We start from the raw sequence: 27,971 nt of genomic DNA on the forward strand, positions 1-27,971 counted from the left end.
TTTTAAATATACGATAGATACGATGATTCAAATTAATAAAAAAATTGACAGTAGGTACACCTACCTAATATTATTTTTTTTGTCATAGGAAGAGGAACTGGAGATGTTGATTATGCTCACTTCGTATTAGAAGGTGAAATATCTTTAATACTGCATTTGGAAATCAAAAAGATTGTTAACCGTTATGGAAATGAGGGGTTCAAATTGAGAAAGACTTCGGAAAAATTGTATAAAAAAAAATATACAAATATATATGTCGACACTTGTGCGTTTTTACCAGACTCGTGTTTTAACATTGGTAACAAAATTAAATTAATAAGATAATATTATAATAATAATAACACAATTAATACTGCACCCTGTAGCTCACCAATATTTACTGATTTAGGGAACAAAACAAATTCTGAATATATCTAGCCAAGGTTACGTTGGTTCGACAGCGGCAATTTTATTTTTAACAAGCTATGGGGTTCGGTATCTTATAAACATACATTAATAGAAACATTTAACATTTAATAATTTTAACCCTCACACGTAAATATGCAGTACAAAATTGTTTGTCTTTTGTTTTACCAACACTTATTATTATTATACTATAATTATTAAGAGATATTAAATACTCTCTTTATGCATTTCGAACAAACCGTAATATTTTTTATAAATGTAATATGAACTATGGGTTTGACCAGTGTTGCTTGTTGTTATTAAAAAAAATATAAACTATTAAAAATCTCATTAGGCTACTCATCACTAGACGACGTATTTTCATAAGTAGTAATACAATGTGTCAAACACCTATTTACCGACATTCATATTATTATTCGCAGGTTCCCGAAAGTTAAATAAGATATATAAAATATAAATACATAGTTGTATTTGTACAGTTTTGGACTTGAGTGAGATCATTGATTTTTTTTTTTTATTATTGTGCTTAATCCCGTCAACTATGGCCATTAGCTGTTTTTTGTTGTTTTTGTAGTGGGGGAGGAACGGTTGGAAGAAACACGTGCGTTTTTTTGGGTTTGGCAGAATTTCAAATTGGGCACCTGTAGGTTTCTGCCATGCCCGGTCGGGGATGGTGGCCTCACTCTCTAGACAGTAGCCTGCCCAGAGAGAGGAGCCGCCCGTGGTCAGCTCGGCCTCTCCGTCCCCCGATCATTGATTTGTCACTTCACCTTCACTGCATATTAAATTATATAATTGTACTTTTATATTTAATCATTACAAAACTATAATACATTTCAATACATATCGCATTACTGATGTTCAATTAATTCGTATTGCAAGGTGAAAACGTAACGGACAAAGAATTTATGACCAGCAATATTGACGAAACAAAATGCTTGTGCGTTCCTCATTGGTTCATGACCGAAACAGAAAAACTTAAATGCTGGGAATTTGTAAAGTTGGATCTCAATCACATTATTCCGTCTAAGGACCAAGTGTTTTCAAAACTCTATCGATCGTACAGAAAATAGCATCATGCAAATGAATACCATGAAAAAAAACGATATAATGAATGAACGATGGCCAATGAGAACAGATAATTAAATCGCATTTATCATTGATTTTAGTGTTATCTTAAAACAAATCAAGTTCATGTTTATAAATGTATAATAATATTTTAAAAGTACAAAAAAAATATGTGTGTTTTTTAATATTTTTGTATTTATTTTTTATTTTTTATACGTTATATACAATTTATTCTTTTAGGAACATTATAAGAATACGAGATAAAAGAAAAAAAATATTTATATTCATGAGAAATTTGATGGTAGGGGTCACCCAGTGGTAACACTACCCTTACTTGAGATAAGTTCTTTAATATAATTAATATTATATATTATGTTGTTGTAGACTGTATTATGTATAGGAGTGAAATAATCGCACGAGGTCCATATTGTTGTTGAATATCTACTACGACCTACATGGGTATACAATAATGTATACATATTTTTAGTAAAAAAGTATTTAGTACTAATACTCCTCCAAGCACCATATTTTGTAAGATTTTGGTTAAACAATATACGATTTTAATATTTCAGGCAATTTATTATCTTAACGCAAATCGCCTGTAAAATAGTTTTTTTATTTAAGCCCGTGTTATTATAAAAATTTTTCGTACTTATATTTCTAATGCCTATATAGGAACTTTTTCTTTTAATATTCCGTTAGCCTTTCTTTTTAGAGCAACCAAAATAAGCCTGTTCAAAGTATCAGCTATAAGATTAAACTGCTGATTTCAAAAGTTGCTACTACGCAAAACTTCCGGAGCAACACTCTAGCGTTAATAGTGTATAATGTACACACAAAACAGAAAAACTTTCTAAAATCAATATTATATATATATAATATATATTCCCATCTCCGTTCAGAATTTTAATTTTCAAGATGAGTCGCTCTCAAACTTGGACGAGCTTAACGAAATCCACCCAAGGAACAAGAATCCGACGCTGTTAACGTTTTTAGATTCTGAGCAGAGCAACGAATGCATTGGTTTAACAATTATGTGTTTTTATTGTGTCTATAATGACACTTATGATGGTTGAAAAAATGTTTCGATCATAAATGTTGGAAGGGTGGTGTCTGGTAGAAAATTAGATCTAGTTGGTAGTTTAGGGAGATCAAAAATAAAAATCACAATAAAATAATTGGTGAAAAAATAGAGATAGGTATACTGGCATTTTTTTCAAAGTAAGTCATTGACGTAATTAAATATTATTTTTTATTACTTATTCAAAATTTTAAAACTGTTGGCTTTACATTTTTAACCAAATATTTATATTAGCAGTGTCTACGTATGACATAATAATATTAAATATATTTTTCCTCGTTTTGTAATATTTATGGACAGTTTAATTTATCTACTTTTTATTAGTAATTATTTTCGATTTATGCATGATAAAATATATATTTATCATATTATTCACATTTCACACCCAAATTAAAAAATATCGAAATTGCGGTGACAATTTTTTTTTATAAGCGTTTAAAGTTTAAAAAAAATGTTTATGATATTTATTTTGTCAAAATCTTGAAAATGTATAAACTATTTTGTAGTTAAGAATTTATAAAATTTTGTATTTTAACATCTCGCCCAGAACATTTATTACAAGAAGTTGAATGTATTTCAGGATTCCGAGTACATTTTTAAAGGGACAATTTCAAGCTGACATTAAAACGTTCAACGATTATCATGTACACATGATTGTGTGTGAAATGATTTTTTTATCATCACAAACAAAGTTTCAGTCCACTAGATGGCATTATGTATTCAATTTACTGTTTATGTGTATCATACAAATTATAAAGACAAAAGACAGTATGGTTCTATAATTTACATTCCAATCTTTAGACATATTTATTTATTCTCTATTACGCAATCAGTTACTAGCAAACAATTGTCCGATCAAAGAAGTGTCTTAAATCGTACGATTATTAAATTGTGCCTTATATATTATTATATTTTATTTTATTTCAATTATTTTCTAAAACATAAATGTGTATTGAAATATTCTAAGGATTTTCCTTCACTTGATGTTTTCTCTGCGGATTAAGTGTTAGCACGGTGCTGGGAACCTAAACATGAATGTCGAACCGAACACATATTGAATATGATTTTAATCGTTAATTTGGTACAAATGCTTTAATAAATAATAGGTACCTATACTTCTAGTTTGCCGTGAAATTCGCAACCCATTAACAATGTGAAAAATAAATTTAATGAAAAAGTTTGTGACGATGTAAATTGGCATCGCAAGAATTTTTCAGCTGTTATAGTTGATTTCGGGTGCAGGTATAGTACGGCCTCCTTGCAGCATTCCGGCATTCGCAGAACAATGTTATTGACTATAAATTGTGAACTGTAGCCTGTTGTTACCGTTCTTGCTTGAAATTTGTTTCCCCTTTTCACTTATTTACAATATGCATGTTCATTTTATCTTCTACTTTTTTTCTTTGAAATTTTTTTCCTAGTACGGAGTCGTTTAATATTATTGTGGGCGTAGGCAGCTAGGTACCAGAATTGGTAACATTCAAATGTTTACATGACTGCTCCCATACACATGTTTCATGTGGTAATATATTTCTCATTTTATACAAGTTTTATGATCGAAGTGATTAAATACTTATTAAAATAATATGTTGCCACTTAATTAATATATTTTACTTTTATTATGATAATAAATATTGTACTAGTGAGTAAGGAAAAAATTTAAATCTTGAGTTTTCAAAAAAAAAAGTCCAATTATTCAATTAGTTTAATATTATTAACTTGTAGAACATTTTGCATTATAACTCATACTTTGGAATGATGTGAAGTGAGAATACTAAGACTTGTCGATTTATCATAATATTATATCAATATTATAGAACCATTATATTTTAGTTTATAAAAAAAAAAAAATTAGCTTTTCTAAATGTTAGTAAAAATCAGTTCTTGTTAAAATTTTAAAACGATGCAATCAACTACCTACCTAGTATTATATTTTAAACCAAAATTGCATACATAAGACAATATGTATCGTCGATCTATAGCCTAAGTGTATTTTTGGGCCGAAACTATAAACATAATAATATGCTTTTGCCTTTTTGGCTTGTGGTCTAATATACCCTATATAGCCGGCACATGTTTTACTTCGCTTAACCATAATAACAATAATATATTCTATAATTTTATGACCTATATTGTGACTGCGTAGTATATATGAAATAGCTGTACTTCAATTTGTTGCAAATTTCATGTATTAATGTTGGTACCCAACCGGCCACTGTTATATTATTATCTTATATACTATGCGTGTGCATATAAATATTGCACTACGAAATAGTATATGAGTTTTTCAAACGATCAAAATGATCGTCCGTGATAAAAGATCCATTTATGCGTTTCGTTGTACTGTTATTGTGTGTATTTAGGTGCCTACCTTATACTGACAATAATTCGAACATAACAAGTATAAATTTGTCGAGTAAATAATTGTTTGGCGACCCTCGAAAGGTGCCCACCCCCCGCCTATGTCATCTGGCCAACCCTTATTTTACATAATAATATAATATAATAAACAATAAATAGGTAGCTGCGGCGTTTTGTGTATACACTTGGGTTAGACTTGTCCATTATAAGGATATTCGTATCGTATATGCATATCAGATCGTGGTTATAATTTATAACGATGCGTGCGAGATCCGTGTGGAATTCCAACAGTATAATATCTGATTATATCGTACCTAATAATATCTCGAAATTTCTGTAAGTCATGCGCAAGTAGAAAATTCAGTGCAATGCTGGGTATACGCTTACACGACGGCTAAATAGTAGAAAGTTTAAAGTCATTAAACAATTGGGCAGTGTCGTATTAATAATATATTAAATCACCACATGCTGCTCGAAAACGAAGTAATATAATATATTATATGCCTCTGCTCATATATTTCCACTCACCACACCGGTAAAGTATTATAATATACATTCACGTGACCAAACATTGTAATAATATATTTTATTGTGATTTGGTACGCAACAAAAACATTGTTAATAGTTGGATAAGTATTCGTGATCTCCCACACGAGCATGTTTATAGTGGGGCTCATTATATTCTGTTAAAATAAAGTCAATGCATTTGTGATAGGTAATTTTTTTTACTATCATTGATCTTAACTAATATCGACAATAATTATAGTTCAATTATTAGTTGCAATTTTTTTTTTATTTTTTGTATTAAATTAAGTTACATAATTTAGAACTTAAGAATTTTAATACTTGTGTGATGGTGTTCACGTCTAGGCGGAGTGCTGCATCTAGGTCGTTGGGGAGGTTAAGGCTGCTGAGTTCATCTACGTACTTGAGGCATTCTGTGAATGCGTGGTACCTAATTATAAAATAAAAATGTTTTTAATTTTATATCACGAAGATTTACTAAGTGACAATAAATGCTGAATTGATTTTCTAATAATTTATAACAATATGATGAAGTTTATAAAATGGGAGTTGTTAACTACATTGTACGGGTAGATGATAATTTTTATTATCTCTGATTGTACGTGATACAAATTAATTAGGTATTATTATTTATTATAATATTAAAAATATTAGGTATTTTTTGATTTTTTTGCATAAGATACCATAGTTAATCTAACGCTAAAAATAGAATTTGTAACTGCGGGCAATCATATTGGTTGACGGGTGGTTACAGATGGAGCGGAGTGGGCGGTACACTAACCACACACTTTTTCACTTCAACTATTGTGTAATATCTTTGTTTAAATAATGTTTATAATTCTTTAGTATCCAATACAGTCATTCACAAAAATATAAAAAAAAAAAGATAAGCAAAGTATTTTTTTATAGTCACAGAGCTTCTAAAACGATAATTAATTTACTAATATATATTTTTTTAAATTTTCAATAGGTACATCATACAATTTTCTCAACATAATATCTAAAATATGTGTTCGATATATTGTTGTGTGGTTTTAAAGAAATGTATCCTGTTTTATATTATTAATAAAAAAAAAATACACGTACCTACATCTGAGTGGGTCGTATATGAAGACGGAAGTGTTTTTTTTTCCTTTTCGGAATCATACACCGCCGACACACATATTTCATATAGTTTATTACCGACCCGAGACTCACAACTTTAAAAGTTTAAACGACATGGCCACAGCTGGTGTTTCTCGCTGAACGGAGACAGAGCAATAACGATTTCTGTTGAACCAAGGTATATACAAGGATAAAAAAATATAATATGATAAATATATTTTATACTATGCACATTTTTTTTGTTTCAAATATTATATGTATGCATGTAGATAAAGACGTCTTGGTGTGTTATAAATTATAACAATCATTAGTACTTACATGCGCATTGTAAATTACGTTTCCGAATGGAATATTTAAGGTTTTCATGAGTAAACTTTTTTTCAACAGGTAATTGTCAAATAATTTTTGCTCGGTCAAAAAACTCCTCATAGCTCATAAGTAGTTTATTCTGAAACCAAAAAATCTGATGAATAAATAATCACGATTTTTTTTTACAGACATATTTTGATATTCAATTAGGATGAAATTAGAGGTTTAAAAAATGTATTGTATTAAAATAACGATTTTATTGATTGGGACTTCAAGAGATGGGAGGGGGGGGGGGCAAACATATTGATCAATATAGATGACAGAATTCCGCCCGTGGAATTCCAGCATTTAGTTTAATTTATATAGGCTATATATTAGAAATGGAGAATCCCTGACTACTTGGAACATTTAGTTTTAAATTTAGTTTTTGTATACGAGTCGGATATTACAAATCCTGTTTATACTGGCTCTTGGTGATAGTAATAATTAATAATATTATTTAAGTCTTGAGATCAACATTGGCATAGGGGATAATGGGCGATTCCGTTAGCTAATATGATAAAACTGTCGTTTTTATTTTAACCATTATTATTCTGGCTTTTAAATGTAGAATAAGCGATGGATCAGTTTCCCTATTTTATTTTTGACCACAGATAGTTAGAGAATAATAAAAAAAAGAATACAAATATATCGATGCACTAATGGAATAATGTTCTCTCTGTGTGCCGTGTGGATTACACATTTACGGATATCTTCGTGAGTATACCGTGTGTCCGCGAAAACTGGGTACACTGTATAATTAAATTACCCAAATTATTATTTATTACTCAATACCCTATAAATATTTTAGATTCTGAGCAAAGCGATGAATGTTTTGATTTTACTATGATGTGGGTTTTTTTTTCATTTTTTTTGTGTCTGTCATCACCTTTTAGGACAGAAAAAGTGCTTGGATTTTCAGTTAGTAGTTAACAGTAACTTTTCCGATAGGAAAGTGAATCTAGTTGGTACTTTGGGGGGGTTAAAAGCAAAAATTTCAACAGTAGTTTTCAAACGCGACGTGAAAAACAAATAAAAAATTAAAGAAAAACGGGAATTTTTACGCAAAATCTGTTTTTGAGAAAACCGATTTTGGTTTTTGGTGTAACTTTAAAACAAATGACCGTTACATGACATTTTGACTGAATGTTAATATAAGCATTTTCTATACACCATAACATTTTCCAAATATTTTGACTTATTTTGACCTGTTTACGGACATTTTCAGTTTCCATTTTTTTTAGTTTTTTTTTCTATAAATATCATTAGAATTTTATCTGTTGGGTAAAAAAGCTTGACAATTTGATAGAAGTCTCCTAGGTTATTGTTTCAAAGGCAGATGAAAAAAATTAAAAATCCTTAGTCACAGTTTTTATTTATAAGCATTTAAAGTTCATATTTTGACAAAATACGGAAAAATCACGAAAAATAGCAAATTATTTTGAGTTGAGAATTCATAAAAATTTTTCTTTTTAAATCAATGATTCACTCGATATCTCATGTAACGATTTTCTTATTTTGTTGTAATTAAAAAACGTGTGACTGTAGATACTTGAAAATTTCACTAAATGTTTGTTTTAGCATTTTCTATACACAATAAAATTTTGAAAATAATTTGACTCTTTTTGAGCTGTCTACGGACATTATCAGTTTTCAATTTTTTTATTTTTTGTAATTATAAATATCAATACAATTTTATTTGTTGAGTAAAACGGCGTGAAAATTTAATATAAGGCTCCTGATATAATGTTACAATAGCAGTTGAAAAGTATTAATAATACATTGGCACAATTTTTTTTATAAGTATTTAAAGTTTAAATTTTAACAAAATTTATCGAATTTAAATTTTATTAATTATTTTGCAGTTAAAAATTTATAAAATGTTCAACTTTTATATCTAAGGATTGAAAATTGAAAACAATAGGCTCTTAGGCTCCACGTAAATAGGTTATATATAAATACTTTATTCACAATAATATCATCAAATATACTTGGCAATATCATAGGCTGACTGACCGTTTTCGCTCAAAATCGTTTCTCTTGTACAATGATATTATATCATTGAATTAAAATTTAACACCATCCATTACAGTGACCCACTTGTAACCTACTGTACAGCAGAGCGACATCCACTTACCCACCTTTTTGAATTATGTTTTCGGAACATGATACTATAGACTATTGGATAATCGATTTCCCGCAGATAGGATTTTAAAAAATGTATAGGGTACTGACACCTCACACTTAATTGGTTTGAGTATTTCTGTTACGCACTTACGCTACCTATAGTGATATTATACATTACGTTTGCCTTATGCGGACGATATTGAATACGTTATTTAAGATTAAACCAATGATTCATAATATTACATAGTTATATCTACAGGCCAGTTGTATCTCATAGATGACGAGAAATGTGTCGATGAGTCTCAATTTCAGTGGACGTTATCGTAGAAAATCCAACCTGCTGTGTTTGGTGTGCGATTTTGCCACTAGGCCACTATAGGGTGTTTGGCGTTGAAGTCACCGGGCACATCAGGCATTCGTGGCATTGTGGTTTGTAACTATATTTACTAGGTCTAGATTCCTCATTTCTAGTGCGAAATTTTGAGGTTGAACTTTAAGTGCATAACGATGTGTGGCCGTTCAGGCCCATGCCTAAACTTTCTGGTTCTAGCCATGAAATGGGCTGGTGCCTGGTCGGGTTTAGTTTGAAGAGTGATAAACAGCGCGGGAATCGTAATGCTCATAAAAAACAAACCAAGTACGAGTGTTGTACCTACTACTATCATAAACGAACTATGAGATACATCTTATATGCGGTATTTCTCTATGTCATCTTTTGGCTTGGGTAGTATTTAATGTTGCCGCCTTGCCCGTTTTGTTTTTAATAGTTTTATTTTTATCTTTTATGTGTTTCTCTTTCTTTGTTTTACGTCTTCTATGTATACTGTAATACTTCTGTCAATAATTGACTTTGGATTTATAAATAATAATGCAAAATGTAATATGTGTTTATTTGATTATAATTTATTTTTAGGTTTTTCAATTAATAATTGTGTAAGTATAAAGTTCAAAATCATGTGCCAACAACAGACAGCTAAAACTCAGAATATTTTATAATTTTAGTGATATAAATAATAAAAATAGAAAGTTATAATGGTGAAAAATGATTACCCCAAGATATGCCACACAATGCTTTAGTAATATTGTTTAAGTAATTTGTAATTTTTTAAATTATACCAAAAATTTAAACCGTACGATTTAAAAGTCAATTTTTAAATGAACGGTAGTCACGTGGTATTGCCCATTGACAGTCACAATATATAAATAAGTAAAATAAATAATTAAAAAAGATGGGCAAGTAGGTGTTGTCTGTAAATATTATGTATCTCTGCTATATACTAGGTTACAAGTGGATCACTGTAATGGATGGTTTTAAATTTGAATTCAATGATATAATATCATTGTATACGAAAAACGATTCTGAGCGAAGACGGTCAGTTGGCCTATGATATATTACTAAGTACATTTTGATGATATTATTGTGAATAAGGTAATTTATATTTACACATATTTTACGTGTTTTAAAATTTTAATCCTTAGCTATAAAACTTGAATATTTTATAAATTGTTAACTACGAAATCATTTTTAAATATTGTAAATATGATACATTTTGTAAAAATTCCAACAAAATGTTTATAAAAAAAAATGTGTGCATATGTATTTTTATTATTTTTCAAATGCTATTGTACCAATATATTAGGAGCCTAGTATTACATTTTCGAACTTTTTTACCCAACAAATAATTATAGAGACAATCATAGAAAACAAAACTTAAAAAGTTGAAAATTAAAAATGTCCGTAAACCGCTTCAATTGAGTCAAAATATTTTAAATTTTATCATGTATAGGAATTGATAAAATAAACATATGGTTTAAATTTAAAGTATCTGCATTTATTCGTTTTTGAATTACAGGAATTACAGCAAAATAAAAAAATTTCTACATGACAAATCGAGTGAATATTTAATAATTAATATCAAATAATAAATTCCTTGTAGAAACGATAAAATTCCATCAGATTTCTTCAATAAAAAACGCTTAATATTGTGATTATAGGTACACCAATTATTAAGATCTCGATATTTTATCATTTTCGGAATTATTTACAATATAATATGAAATATATAATGTATATTATAATATCAAGCCAGCTTCTAAACTTTTAATGACAAAATATTTTTTTATAAACACGTAGCATAGAGATTTTATATCAGTATGTGATATTAGTTAATAATTAGGAATTTTATGTTTCTTATTCAATCCAGTAAACAAAATATGATGTTATTAAATTACCACAAAATAACTTTAATCGTTATTCTTCGCTTATAAATATCTAATTTTGTACAAATTTAAACTTGAAATGTCTATAAAAAAAAACACGGAATGTATTCTATTCAACTAGATCCAATCATTGCTACCAAAAACCAACTCCAAAGTTGAAAATCGAAGCATTTTTCAGAAAAAAAACAATAATTGAAACAGCACGCATATAATTGTAAAATCTATATATTCATAGATCCACTCAAAATCTAAAGTATTTTATACTTCTATTTTGTGTACATACTAATTACCTAATTTTTAATTATTAGCTTCAACGTATAATTAATAGCCTAAGCTGTTTTAATGAATATCATATTGTATATTGTTTTAAGGTCGTATAAATAATATTATAATATAATATTTACTAGCTGAATTACCCGGCTTCGCCCGAGTGTAAAATATTTGTGTTATAAACACATACACCATACCCATTCCCGTCTATAATGTCTTGCCGACAAATATCTTAGACTTGTGAGATTAATATTATATTAGGTATATACCTAGGTACCGTGAAAATCGCCAGCCTCAAACTATCATTATCTTGGGTCTACGTTGATCAGTCAGTGAGTCAGTCAGGACACGTTCGATCATATATTATTATATTATAGCCATCCCGCTCGGCGTTGCACGTGATACACTCATGTGATTATGCAATCAGTATATTTTCGCACGAGGTGCGTACTTAATTAATGATTACGAATGTTTTATTAACTCGTTGTTTGCGATGTGCATGAGTAGGTTCCCGGGACAACGGTCGAGAAGTTAGCGTTACAGGAATATCATTTTTACTAAGTTATATTAGGGTTTTGACCAAGTATATAACATACAGGTCTAAAACCATACTAATATTAGAAATGCGCAAATTCGTGTGTTTGGATATTTGTTACTCAATCACGCTAAAAGTTCTGAACGGATTTGAATGGAATTTGGTGTACAAGTTAGGTTATGACCTGGAGTAAAAACATAGGATAGTTTTTATCTCCGATAATGACCTCCAAGGGGGTGTCATAACAGGACATTTTTCTTGCGTTAACGTGGTTGTTGATTTGGTCGCTATACTATTTGGGAGGAGTAACTGGTAGCAACCAATTAATTATCAATATAAACATAAACATCTATACATTAATAAACTGTTTGCGTGTAGATTAAACCTCTGGGAGCAAAATAGACTAATTTAAAAAGTGTTAAATTTGGTTTTTTTTATTCTTCAGATTTTAGTACGGTTAAGTTAGGTTAGGATTTTGTATTAATTTATCTCCGTAGGAGGAATTAAGTAAACACGGCAAACTTGGTATAACTTTGATACTTTAGAGTTAAATCATACACTTACGCGTACAAACAGCTCGGGGTCCGCGGTCTACCACACGTAGATTGCTTACCTGATAACATATACTGCTGCGAATCGGAATTTTTATTCCGGGCAATGGAAAAGTTAAGATAAGTTTCGAACACCATACACCCAATATTAAATTTAAAATTAAATTTTTTAAATAACGAATTGAACAAAGTTTGAGTCGTATAGAGTTGGTACATTTAACGGGCAACGAAGTAAAATACAAATCTTTGGCACGGGCAACGCCGAGTGGGACAGCTATAGTATTATTATATTCAAATTGAATATATAATATAACTAGCTGATCCCGAGCACTTCGTTGCCCGTTAAATGTATCAACTCTATATGACTTAAACTTTGTTCGATTCGTTATTTAATATTCGGTGTTTGGTGTTCAAAGTTTATCTTAACTTTTCCGTTGCCCGGAATAAAAATTACGGTAGATCACGGACCCCATGCTGTTTGTGCGTAAGTGTATGATTATAGTGTATAACTCTAAAGTATTAAAGTTATACCAAGTTTATAGTTTTTACTTAATTCCACATACGGTGATGGATTAATATAATAAATTTATACAAAATCCTATTCTAACCTAACCGTACTAAAATCCTATGAATAAAAAAAAACAAATTTAACCCTTTGTAAATTAACCTATATTCTTCCCAGAGGTCCAATCTACCCACAAACATTAATTTATATATATATATATCTAACTATATAAATACACAGACTAAACTATACAGACGTTCTGGAACTACTTATCAGATCTTCTTGTATATATTATAAATGTCTTGATTTTTTTTTTTTTAAACGAAAGAGTATTTTACGGAGAAGTATTATAATATATAAAAGACAATTTTAGGAAAATCCACCTGTGTATAATATATTGGTTGCAATTGGTTAATCGAGCATATTTGTTGATTTGTATATTAGTCTTTTGTCAATATACATATAAGATCTGATAAGTAGTTCCAGAGTTTAGTCTGTATAGTAGTTATAGTCTGTGTATTTATATAGTTAGTTGGTAGATTAGACCTCTGGGAAGAAGATAGGTTAATATTTACAAAGGGTAAAATTTGTTTTTTATTTCATTCATCGGATTTTATTACGGTTAGGTTAGGATAGGATTTTGTATAAATTGATTATATTAAGTAAAAACGACACACTTGGTATAACTTTGATACTTTAGAGTTAAATCATACGTACAAACAGCACGGGGTCCGCGATCTACCACAGGAGATGTGTGTGTGTGTGTGTGTGTGTGTGTGTGTGTATTAGTAATGGGCAATGACTAACTATAAATATTTTTGTATAATTGTTTCAATTCTATAAAGTCAAGTGTATATTATGAGACCACACTTATTTAATAAAATACCTAGGAATTAGAACTTTTGTTTTTTAATAATAGTACTTATGTAAAATATACGTTACTTAAATCTGAACGATACAAACTGTCCACGGTTTTCATTTTCTCCATGTAAGTATGTAACCGTATAAAATGTCAAAATTTGAGGATTGGGGGTAAAATCCCATTACGCCGCGTCAGTGTAGTGGTGTATTTGGGGATTTTCTATATGCGTTACCCAACACATATTATTAGCTATAAAGCACAACCTGAGTTTATTTCAATTCAAGTGACCGTGTAAAAGTATTTTAAAATATTCAAATACCTATTTAAGCAGCGTGCAGTGCATACTGAAAATCCTGTATATCTCCAAACACGACACATTCCCACACTATTTTTTTTATTTGAATATCTCGACGAACGAATTATTCAAAACCTACTCGACTATTCTAATAAACATAGCATGTTAACTTGTTAAAAATGCTAAACATTTAAACTCGCACAACTAGACATTTTTTGTTGTTGTAAAGAGGTGGAATCTCACCCTGTTGTGTCATGTTTCTTTGTGTATGCACAATAATACACCAGTTACGGTTTCAGGACGTTAGGTCTCCCTCCAAGCACAGTTTTTTCCAACAACTATATATATATTTAAGTACAATATGAATTTGTGTCAACTAACCAATCGCATATTTGATGAGCGTATATTATCAATTTTGTATCATTATATATTATAGAGTATATATGTTTAATAGACTTAAAACTTTTGTACAATATTGATTGAACAAAAGCCAATATTGAAAAACAATTAATATCGAACTAAATCGAAATCGGAAGAATACGACTATTAGATAAAATTAGTCCTGGACTCACCTCCAAATAAATTCCAAACACTGATTACGATGTGAGTCTTATGGTTACAAATACTAAAAATCCTCAAAACGCCCGTTGACGTACCCCTATTTTATATACATAGACATATCGAAGACCAATATTATTTTTAAGTCATAAAAATAATAATAAATTATAAAAAATTCAACCCAATAACAATGAGACCGTCCACAGTAATAATATTGTTACAATAATCGGTCAGTATATCCAGGTATAACGATTACGTATTTACGTATGCAAGGAAACTACGAAAATAACTAAGGCCCAGATTACAATGAAAAGTGCATTATTTTTTGGATGATCTAGAAAAATGCATTCCAAGTACATAATTCGTTTCATGTAACAGATACTTAAACAATTAATAAGAAACTTTTATCGTTCATTTGTTTGCATTTTTCGATGATTTCCCATATTCAGAAATTTTTTTTAGCCTTTTCAGATAATTTTTAATATATAAATAAAATATACATGTTATATTATACGAATTTTACAAATGTGTATTATGTATTTATTTATACATACATTTCCACTTACAACTGATTTATATATTTTCAGTGAAGTGAAAACCACATAAAAAATTAAGTACTATTAGGTTTGAAAATGGTCCGTCCAATAGCATGTAACCATTTTTTTTTACTATCTCATTATCGTTCGTTGGAAATCTTAGACGATAAAAATACCACGTAGAGTTAATACAAGTATTTATAATTAATATACCTATTACTTAAGTTAAATGTACAACAAATAAAATTAAGAAATAATTCATCACAATTCACATTAATACTATAACTTAAATAAAATATTAATATAACCTTCATCACTTGTACTGTATCAATAACTATAGGCATTGCAAAAATTGACCATTTTTTTTTTACAGTAAAACTAAAAGAATTTGGTAAATAGAAAGATCTTGGCAGTAAATAATAATTATAATTTATAATAAAAAGGATTAAGTTGACAGAAATGTACAAAATGTTATGCCGCAGTACATCGAAAAGTGAATAAAAAATGGCGTATAATCTATGAAGGCAGAAATAGAAATCCCCAAGTCCAAAAGTAATCACTATATTTTTTTAACACGCTCGCTTGGTTTTATTTACAATAGCCATATTGGTGGGTTCAGTTATTATATTATAGTCAGTTCAATGATAATAACTAGTTGGTCAGTACAGTTGGAGATAGGTACATCGTGATCGCATTCATTTCGAACGTAGTTAGCTACTAGTTGTTTATGTAATGTACGCGTCTAAGTGTGGTAGGTACCTAGTTAGTTTTTGTATTATTATTAGCTTAGTTAAGATAAAGTGGTTAAAATGCCTAAAATTGAACCTTCGTTTTTCAGTCATTTGCGTGGTTGCGTCGTAAAAAACAATGTTCATTTTTTAAGACAATTAATGCGTTGAAAGTGCATTTTTAAAGGAATTTTTGGTTATTTTTTAGAGCATTTTTGAATAGTTTTTAGGGCATTTAAACCCGGGCCCTATAGTCATAACATGTCGTTCAAAGGGTTATGCGCGCGGCAGTGGCGGTACATAATACAATATAATAATATAAAGTTCGGTATAGGCGGTATATACACGTTTTTTGGTCACGCACGTGCGTCCGTCGTTATTGTGTTCGAAATTCGGGAGACTTGCTAGCGAGTGGGTCGACGGTGCTTAGTGGAGGTGCTAGTGACTGAGTGAGTGTCGGGGTGAGTGGAGGTACTAGTGGTGGTGCGAGTGGCGGGCGGTCGGTCGGTCGGAGCGGCCCGTCGACGGGGCGTGCGTGTTGCGAACGCCCCGGCGAGCAGCAGACGTAGCGCTTTACGCCGGGCGACGCGCGGCGCGCCGTCAAAAGCACGTAACGCGCGGCGCACGACTCGTCAGTCAGTGTGTCGGCTAACGGCGGTACGGGAACACACCACGCACCACGCCGACGCTCAAGCGGAAAATCGTGTTCGTCCGTCGGTTCGTCGTGCCCGGCCGTCCCGCCCGTCCGTCCATCGTCAGTCTGCCCGTTCGTCCACACGGCTAGCTCGCTCAAACGCTCGTCCGTCCGCCCGTCCACCATCCAAACATCCCGATCGGGCGACGCACGTTCCGGCCACACCAATAACCGGCCACCGGCGGCCACGGCGGGTGGTGTCGACGGCCGCCGGGCCGGTTGTCGTCGTAAAAGTGGAGGCGGCGGAGGCGGAGGCTGTGGTGGTGGTAGTGCCGGAGGCAGTGTTGAGGCGGGTGAATCGCTCGTGACGCGGCGCCCCCCGGCCGGTTGCAGGGCGGCGCACCATGCGACGCGATGCGGTCCGCCAGCTCCGAACTGTTGCTGGACACCAAGCAGCAGCAGCTCCGCAAGAAGAAGCTGCTGGAATTAGCGGCGGCCAAGAAGCAGAAGCGTGGCGTGCCCCGGACCCTCCGCGAGAAGGTGTGGTTCTACTCGACTCTGTCGTTCGCCATGATCGCCGTCGGATCTGGCTCAGCGCTGCTGTTCCTGGTGCCGCTGTACGTGGACCCGGCCGTGTCAACGCTGCTGGCCGACTTCGTGCCGGAACCGGTGCAGTGCACCACGGTGCGCCGCGAACAGCTGGCCGGCCTGTACAACTGCACGTGGAGCTCGTGCCGGGAGGGTTGCACCAGCGACGTATACAACTGCAGTCACATTTACGTGGCGTACAGGACGTCCGCCGATGGAGTCAGTGGCGTCGGTGGCGGTGGCGGTGGCATACAAGTGGCGTCGGGTCGCGGCGGCGATGTGATCGTGCCCGAGGCCGTGCTGCTGGTCAACATCAAGGGCTGCGGTTACCCGCCGGCCGTAGCTTGTTCCAATTTCACCAAGGCGTACGGCGTACCGGGCGCCACATTCCCGTGCCACTATTCCCGGCAGAACCACACGCTGGCCGTGGTCGGCTACGACAAGCGGCAGCAGTACGCCGACATCGTCCACTACTTTGCCGTCCCGTTCGCCGTGTGCGTGGTCACGTCCATCGTGCTATGCGTCATGCACTGCGACTGTCAGCAGGCCACGGCCGCAGCGGCAGGACAACAAGCACTGCCGGAGACGTCCAGGAGTTCCGCCGGACACTCACACACGGAAGGCTACAGGTATTATTGTCATCTTGTTATTGTTATACTTGCTGCCCCTCCAGGGATCCAGAAAGATGATAAAAGAATGTAAAATAAAAATCTCTGAAATTATTTCAATAGTGACTCAGCTAGAAATGTGTTTCACAAAACTACCCTGCTATGAAATAACGGTTTACGGTTTGCACCGATCTATAATAAATTGGGAGTTAGGGAGTAACTTAAGTTTCAAGCCGCTGTAATGAAATTACTTTTTAAGTATTTCGATAGTACCCAATTATTAAACACGTTTTATTGTAAGTCACTTGTACGCAATTAAAGTTAATTTTTTATAGTAGAATTACTAAATTTTTTAAACACATTTTATGTGAATATTTTATCAAGTACTACCTACTTTCTGACAGTATATTATATGAATTTTCATAATATTCGTATAACAAAATAAATTTTTATTTTTATTACGAAATAATATTATTATTAGTGTCTGTTAATAGTTTCATATAGATGATTGACATTACATAGGTTAATGTATAGAAAACATAATATTATTAAGATCCAGTGATATTTTAGAACAAAACAAAATTAAAAAATAATTTTATTAATGAATTTTTTTTTTTAACTCAAAAGTAATGTAACTTGAATAAATAAAATAACAGTAACTTAAGAATTATTTAGTTAAAATTTGAAAGGTAGGTTATCTATAATGTAATTTAATAACCTATACCAACAATTAACTTCCCCAACACTGCAGATATATTATAATATATAAATATGGATTTAAATTGTATATAATCATATACTTTTTATTACACATTTCGTTTTAGGTAATTTTATTCGGCCCCAATTTCGGCGAGCTATATATTGTTGTCGAGCAATCCATTTTAGATCGACTGATAGATCAACGGAGTCAGACGACATTTTTTCGGGCTATCGAAACGTATTTCGATATTCTTAATCGAAAATAATGGCATGAGACTTCGGTTTATCGATTAACAATTCGTGAAACAATCGACTCGGGAATGGTTAAATTATTTAAATACTCCAATGACAACAGTCACTGAGGGACGCAAAACCGAAGCGTTCCATCTGCCCCTGTACACGTACTATATGTATATGCAGGATACTCTGTTCGAGATTCGAGATTAGTGTTTGGCGTGCCAACTCCGAAAAGTGGGACATCCGTTGGCGGTATACGGACAAAAGCTAGTTGAATAAACTAAAATGTATAGCAGCTTTGAATTTTGACGAGGGCGTTGAAGAGACTGCAGTAGACCGTATATATATATATAGAGAGAGAGATAGTGTCTAGTCCAGCGAGAAGGGACCCTAAAATTAACGATCTGTGTCGGTAACGTGCGTAAAATGCGACTATGCGAGTTGGCCAGTTCATCTCACAGTACGGTCGAGTCTTTAAGACTATAACCCAGAAAATCCCAGTCCGACCAGCGAGATTTATAGGCTGCATGGTTCAGGCAATAGTCCTGGCACTAGACAAAACGATAAAATAAGTGATCATGATAATATATAATGGGCTTCAAAAATATAATCATAATTCATAATATTATGTACCAAAGAAGTAAAAACGTAGAAATAACTAATAATATGAGCACTACAATTTTTCAAAAAGAAATATGCACTTCTGTTGTATTAGCATTCTCTGTTATTTTCTAAACATTTCATAATAATAAAAAAACTAAAAAATTTGGAAATTGAAAATGTCCGTAAATAGTTCAAAACAAATTAAAATATTTTGAAAATTTTATCGTGTATAGAAAATACTAATATAAACAACCAGTGAACATTTCATAATCTACGGTCATTTTTGAGTTACACCAAAAACCAAAATCGATTTTGTCGAAAAGCGATTTCGCGAAAAAATTCCTGGTTTTCCTTAATTTTTTTTTGTTTTTTGCGCTTTAGAAAATTACTGGGGATTTAAAATTTTGAACTCCCCACTGCACCAACAATATTCACTTTCCCATTGAACAAGATACTGAAGTTGAAATTCGAAGCATTATTTTAACTAGGTACTTTTTCGTGTACAAAGACACAAAAAAACACACATCATTGTAAAACCAATACATTCATCGCTCCGAATCTAAAATAATTATTTCATTTTATGTTATATGTTGCATATAGGTAAGTCAAATATAGATGAAAAAAATTCGAATCTGAATTTTCAGTAAGTACCTACTAAAACGTATTCGTATATTAATAAAATATATATTATAACACTATCATACCCGTCTACGTGTTGTAGGTACTACATCCAATAAGGATTCGAAATTTCTATAAGTCCTGATCCTGACTACTGATAGACCGCTGTATATATGCGTATGAACAGTATTGTAGATACATATAACTACAGTTTTTGATATTGTTGATGCATTTAAATCAAAATTTGTACGAGTAGAGTTATTAAACTTTATGCGAGCTTATAAGTTATAATAGTATTAATAATAATTTCCAATGCTAAATCTAATTTGAAAAGATAAGTCTTGTAAAGACATACGTTTTTAAATGGCAAGAGATATCTAGGTACTTATTTAAAAATACTGAAAATATTTCACTACACTAGCAAAAAATTCAAAAATTCAGAATTTGAATAAAATAAAATGCAGATGAGACAAAAATTATAGAGCATGCTATTGTTGAGTCATCCGGTATATTACATAAACAAACATATACGCATCGTCGCACCGATATTGTTACGAACAAATCCTAAATGTATTTACGTCGATTACGTTGATAAAAAAATCTATTGAAAATAAATTCGTTGATTATACGACAAAAACCTTTTAGTCATACCTACACTCGCACCTTGCAGTCACGCAAATACTGTATAATATACGACTAAGGTACCTATATATTGATTTGACGCCAAAATTGTTTCAACGATAAATAGACATACCGAATTACATTAAAAAATGTTGCCGATTGTATACGATTTATCGTATCGAACGTGGAAAACACGTCTCCTTTGTCGTCGTAGTCGTCGTCGTCGTCGTCGTCGTCGTAAGATTTTTGGCTCTTGTACTCGCGTAGTTGCACTTAAATTTATCAACAGTACGACTCGTGAGGTCCTTATAATTCTTTGTCGGATGTCCTCTTGTAATTTATAAACGTAGTCTGTTGTCTGCAAGACGTATTAAAATCGTTTAATATAATATTGAAGTTCGCAGTACGCATTTCGTCCTTCCATACTGAAATAAAACTATAATTATATTAACAAAATAAACGGTTTCGGCTATTAAAATTAACCTTTTGGTATTATTGATATATTTAAAAAAAACGGTCATATATAATATTGTACCTATATAATTTTCATAAAAATAACACGCATGTCATCGTAAAAGGCCTTTTTCTCTTGTACCTTGCTTGAATATTAATTATATTATAATAGAGGACGTCGCATATGCCCGGGCTTTAATTAGGACATTTTTTACAGAACTTATAAGTAAAATGAAAATTGAACGATCAAAACCTGTTAATATAATATGCATTTTAAAAGAATGGTTTGAAAATGTTCTTGTGTCGATACTCTAATTGGTTTGTTGCGTAATGGTTACGAATTTATAAATTAAAAAAGTTTTGCGGCAACCTGCAACAACGCAATATCAAAGCACATACTCATAATAATAATAATATAATGACCGAAATTATGTCATAAATATAATGCTTCGCCTGATGATGAAGCGTTTTTATTTTTTCGATAACCCAACTCCACAAAATATCGTATTCAAAAAACTTGAGAACCAACAAATTTATCAATATTGTGCTATCGAACAAAAACGTTGTGCATAATATATGAAAATTAAAATTCTGATTTATTTACAATGAAAATGTTTACTACCAGGCCAGTAAAAACATGGCCCCTGAAAAAAATGTTTCTACGGAGATGCATTTATAGAGAAACTTTAAATTTTAAAATGGCCGGTACAAATTCACGCATGTTATAATAATATTATACAGTATGCACTCATCTTATTTTGAAAAATGTTTTTCTATGAACATATTCGAAACCTACCTATGTCAAATATGTATTTTTTTTTTTATTCATATTCTATTATAACAGGAATCGTATACAATAGTAGGTACTATATAAACATATAAAGACGATAGCTAGTACGCCTATTTTCAGGAAGTCATTATTATATGTGCACATCGAATTTTTTTCCCTGTTTCAGTGTATCTACGTCGTGTTATGAAATCGTGTATTCGTAACTTTTGAAAGCTTACACCCTTAGAATTTAAGTATCGTCATAAACAAACAAATATAATAACGTTAAATTCCACAGATTGATGAAAAAACTAATATTAACTCACTGTTATTATTTTCGTTTTTCAAATCTTCCGGACAGTGAACTCAGAACATTATTATTTTTCTCACTGTTCATATTCAGTTTGTCCGACACTTCGAATTGAAAAAAAAAAACATTTGAAATCTGATTTAATGCATATTTTTTAAGGTAATAATATGATTTTACTGTTCTAAATAATAGAATCAACAAATGAACTGTTCCAGAACAAAATAATTTCGTTGTAATCGACATCAGTTTATGTGTCCGTATACCCAATCAGTGATATCGAATTGTTAAAGTATGGACATGTGTAGGTACACTAGTATCAGTGGAAAGAGGGTGTTTTTGGCGTTAAATCACCCCTTTTCACCATATTTATGCAAAAAATATACTTATTATACCTATATAATCATGCTTCAGATGTCTATAAAGCATGTTGTCATATAGACGACCGTCAACTGGTTCGTTTTATTTCTCATTTGATATTATCAATAGTATGAAGATCGATGACTATAATGGAGAGTAGTGTAAGTTCACCCCAAGTTATGTTTAAATAAAAAATTAAAATACCCACCCTATAAAAATTCCGGCCAAGCACCTGGACGCAAATAATTTTGTTAGGACTAATAATATGAACAACATTGATGGTCGCACACTCGCAGCACCTATTCGTACACCTCACGTTAATTTTTTTCCATGTTGAAATCTCAAACTTTTCGGCTCTGAAAAAAGTTTTTAAATCATCACAACTGACACATGTCTACAATCTACATAAACGGAATTAGTCGTTTTTTATTACTCTCACGTGCCAAACATGACTAAAGATAAAAAAGAATATGAGGTAAGAGACAGATACAAGGTGAGAGGGTAGCCCCCCCCCCCCCAGACATATTATTTCTCCAATTTTTATAGGGAAATTTACATAAACATTATACCTAGTTGACCGTTTTGGAGAAAGCGACAGTATAAAAAGACTTTTGGATTTTGTTATTAAATTTATAATCATTATTTGATTTATTACATTAAGATTATACTCTCAGATTTTTCCTCTGAATATGAGCCCGTACGACAAAACAATAAGACACGCGATATAATAAAGACTTGACACACGATTATTATAATATACGTTTATTTCCTAGTTACACAATAATATTATTGTATAGGCAATGTCTTGTAGGTTTATTTTATAGGTATCTTGTCAGTGATTTGACACCCAATGGAAATGAATAGCCTGAATTTAAAAAAAAAACTAAAAGCATTATATCAATTACATTTTATATTAGATTAATGTATTATCATGGATAGGTACGTGGCCATATTTTATCGTAATAATATATATTTTAATATAATATTATAATGTGGAGTTGGTTGGAATAGTCAAATTTCCTATATAGTATAATATCAACGCAATTTATGAGATTTCTGCATCTGAAAACTGCGTTTTTAAAAACATGGTTTGTCATCTGTCACGTGCAATAATATAGCGGCCGTCACAGACGTATACTTCGTACGTAACATTATACAATAATAATACCTAAATGAATAATCGTTCAAATTATTTCCAAAACTACGTGCCATTAGGACTCGCTGACGTTATTGTTGAAACTATATATAATATAACTTTTGTTATTAAAAGATAAAAACCACCTCACTCCAGTGGTAAGGATTTAGACGTATGTGCCTGATTATCTAATAATTAAAGTGATGAACGCGCTCCAACTTAATTCCAACTTAGTGCAGTAATTATTTTTCCCGGCATAATACCCCCGGGGGTGACGTGTTTTAATTAATGAATTTCGAACAAACACAAAAATACCATATCCATTCGTTCCGAGAAAACATGGTTTTTAGAGCGCGTTTCGGAAAAACCGAACGGTGCAGCAGACTTTCACTTTTTATTTTTTTTTTTTAATTAATTACATTTTGTTGTTTTAAACTCAAGTCGTACAGTCCCATACACTTTACTACACAAAATTAGTCAACTAAATATTACTATTATAATACATAGCTCGTAAACGTAGCGGTTTTCATTAGAAGTGTAAAGTGTATAGTTAATAGTATAATATAATTATAGGTACGCGCGGAGAAACTTGGAGTAGTTAATAGTTATTATAGGTAGCTATCTACTAAAAATGTATCCATCACGTGTCTATAATTCTGCATATAGCACGTTTATAAAATTGTTTTCCACATAGTGTATAAATATAACGCAACAAAAAAAGAGGTAAAACTATTTATAACCTGTCACGACGTGACAGGGTTAAACGTGAAATTACGTGTTTACGTATTTTTTTTTTATTAAACTGTTAACATAGTGATTATTATTATATATCATATATCTAAAATAATTTTCTTTTGCGCCGTCTATAATATTATAAAATATGTATAAAGTATGTTTATAGTGTGAAGCGTTATATACTTATATTATTTATTCAACGTCAAGTCGGATAATATTATTATGCTACTCTGACTTGATATACTTAACGCGTAATTTAATGTTGAATCAAATACATTTCCAGCGAACAAACTACGGCCGAAGCGTGCTAAGCAAAAAATTGTTTTGAAATATTATTTGACGTCCTCGTGCACATGTGTTAAATTTGATAATATAGAGGTTATTATAGATGCAAGCCAGGATTAAGACATTTTGCGGACCAGGAGCCAAAGTTTTAATGAGGGGCCTGTACGAAAAAAAAAAATTTATATATTATGTACCTGTTATAATAAAATATATACATAGGTATTATAGATACAAAGCAATAAATAATGAATTATGTATCACTTTATTTATAAATTATAATATATAGGCTTTTTCCCTAGCTAAATAATCATTGATTTTTTTTTTTTAGGTGATTTATGCAGTATTATAGCCTATAACGAAAAAAGTAATGGACAAAATGTATTTATTAATTTAAATTAATATATTTAGAGGTCCCTAAATAAATTCCAACTATCGGGGCCCCTTGGACCCCTCCTTAAACCGGGCTTGTATAGATGTTCATTATAAGGCGGTTAATGAACGGGTTAACGCGTTTGGTGTTGAAATTCGTAGTCAAATGCATTAGATACCTTTTAATAATATTATGATGGTATAGATAATAGATATTGGTATATAAATAGTGATAGTAATATGGTTGTATGGTAATATCGTCGTGAATTCATCATTGATATGGCAATTTCGACGATGAAACAATAATACGATTTAATTATTTCGTATTAGTTTTACTTAATATTATTATATACTCGTTCGACGTGCAATATTATGTCTTCAGAAGAGGAAATAAAACGTATTATACGTGCGCGAGTATACCACAAGGTCGGTATGTATTATTATATTACTATATATAATATTATTGGCCCAGTAAAACTATATACAACCGAATCGATATCAATATGTATTACGCGGGGTTTAAACTTTTTTAAGGACAACAAAAAAAGTTATTCCGAACAATGGTTAATTTAATGGAAACCACATTTCACGTTATACACTGAAAAACGAGTGTAGTGCGCGATTGGTGCGCGTATACATACGTGCCACTTTAAATTGCTTATTTTTCGCATACACATATTTTATTTTTGAATACATTTTATCTTTGTAATTACAATAATATATACATTACACACACACAGACACACACAAACACGAATACATTTATACCCTGCAAGTATTGACGAAATTTCATTTCATTCCTGTTTAAAAAATATAGAGTTAGGCAACGTTTCGTGCAACACACTGCTTGTTTTTTTTAACGTTTATTTATAATGAATTCGGTGAAAAAACTATAATATGACCCAGTCCGACTGTAATATATGATACCTACCTAATATAATATCGTGTCAATTACCCGAATATATTATGATAATTTTTATCACGATATTAGATTAACTAAGAGAAATAATAATAACAATAATATGGTAATCAAAAGTAAAATTAGACGCATTTTATTTGGACATGTTCGTATTTCGTAAAATATAATTTTTGGATCGAATACAGATTGATGTCTCTATGCAGGTCGAATAATATATTTCCCGTTGCAGCAGGTTAGGTTTGTTTAGTCTAAACATTTACATTCACGACATTAATTCTAAAATTAGTTAAAAATTATAATATACGTATTGTACAATATCAGTGTATTATATTATATTATATATGAATTTTATTAAATATACTAATATGTTCAAATTCATGAAACTTTTGTAAGTTCTGTGTCAACAATAAGTTTACATGTATGGTTTTCATTTTTAAATTATTAAATTTCAGCAATTCCTGAAAATATACTCTTGAAATATTATCAAAAATTATTTTTCTGAAATGTAACAAATGCACTAGAAGGCACATGGATTTGTAACTACTTTCGTTTTTACAGATTTTTAAAACCTTAGACAATAATGGTCATATTATATATTATTATTATGAATATCGAACGTCTTATAATATTTGAGTGATCTGAATAATTACTTTTGGTTTTTTTAAAAATACTTCAACTTCTGAAATACAGACTTTATAATAGTTTAAACTTAGAATTCTGGAATATTTTCTCTTTCATTATTGTAATTGTTATTTTTTTACCCGACTACCTACTTATTATTCGGGTTATTAAATTAAGAAACCGCTTGGAAGATAAACTTGCAGTTTATTAAATATGGTAATTATTTATATAGCTATATTTATAATTTATGCCTTTCAATATTATTATATTTTTTAGAATTTTATTATAATAAGAAAAATAATAGAGTTTCATACTTTCGTCATTTAAAATTTTTTTTAAGAAATCATTATATTCTTTGTGGTATGAAAACATTTTTGAAGTTTTCTCCAACTATACTAATTTACCAATATAATGGGTGTGGTACACTCACTACGTTTTAAATATATTTACACGCGAGAGAATACCATGAACACTTAACGTTTTCCTGAACAAATAATACAACAATAATACGAGGATATAATTATAGCAGCATTCAAAACGAATACATTTTCCATTCATATACGTATAATGTACCGTATTAATATGGATACAATAATTGAATCGTGGTTATTTTAATTAAAATATTTTTAAAACAGTAGCAACAAAAAAATCAAATGAAAGTTTAAAAAAATCAGTTTGTTTTTCTATATTATATAGGTACTTAAATATTTTGTTTTTAATACTAAGTAATACACGTAGGTATTTATTTATTCATAAAGGACATAACAATTATTTGGAAAGTATAATTTCTGTTCGTACTTATTATTTAAATTACAAATTAACGTTTCATCAGTATAACCGATGCACAATATTAGAAGCAAGTGTTGTATAATGTAAAATATACAGTGTTTGGAAGGAACGAATTCCTTTTTAAAGAACGGCACGATAAACGAATTCCTTTTTATAAAAAAAGAACGAGGAAATGAACTAGTTCATTTTTTCAAGGAAAAATAACAAAATTGTTCGTTCCTTTCTAGTTTCAATAATTTATACTGATAATTATGTAAATAATTGAAATTAAGATTTTTTTAATGTGTATAATGTATATTACTAATTAGTGATCGTTATCGAGTATCGACGTTAAGACAATCGGCATACGTTAGCCAACTATTTAATTTTGAAGAAAATCTCAAATTAGAATTATAGAATATGTACCTACCTATACTTGTAGTTATATAATATTATAGTTAAAAATTAAAGAAGTATGCATATGAAAAAAAAACTTAAGTAATTAAATAAGAATTTTTATTTTATTTGGAACTAAAAAAGGAACTCGTTCATTTTCCAAAGGA

General features: G+C 31.2%; 2 protein-coding genes across 2 annotated transcripts in view; both read left to right on the plus strand.

Moving 5' to 3' along the window:
- LOC132941015 (uncharacterized) overlaps positions 1 to 1,640 on the plus strand; it is a 41,220-nt gene extending 39,580 nt beyond the window's left edge. Inside the window, exons 13-14 of the mRNA XM_061008863.1 lie at positions 89 to 298; positions 1,288 to 1,640. Coding sequence (XP_060864846.1) covers positions 89 to 298; positions 1,288 to 1,478 — 401 coding nt within the window. The 3' untranslated portion in view covers positions 1,479 to 1,640. The remainder of the gene's footprint in view (positions 1 to 88; positions 299 to 1,287) is intronic.
- A 14,974-nt stretch (positions 1,641 to 16,614) lies between these two features.
- Positions 16,615 to 27,971, plus strand: part of LOC132941017 (protein tipE) — a 64,170-nt gene continuing 52,813 nt past the window's right edge. The window contains exon 1 of the mRNA XM_061008865.1: positions 16,615 to 17,930. Within this exon, the coding sequence (XP_060864848.1) occupies positions 17,128 to 17,930 (803 nt within the window). The 5' untranslated portion in view covers positions 16,615 to 17,127. The remainder of the gene's footprint in view (positions 17,931 to 27,971) is intronic.

Source organism: Metopolophium dirhodum, chromosome 3, assembly GCF_019925205.1.
Source record: "Metopolophium dirhodum isolate CAU chromosome 3, ASM1992520v1, whole genome shotgun sequence".
NCBI lineage: Eukaryota > Metazoa > Arthropoda > Insecta > Hemiptera > Aphididae > Metopolophium > Metopolophium dirhodum.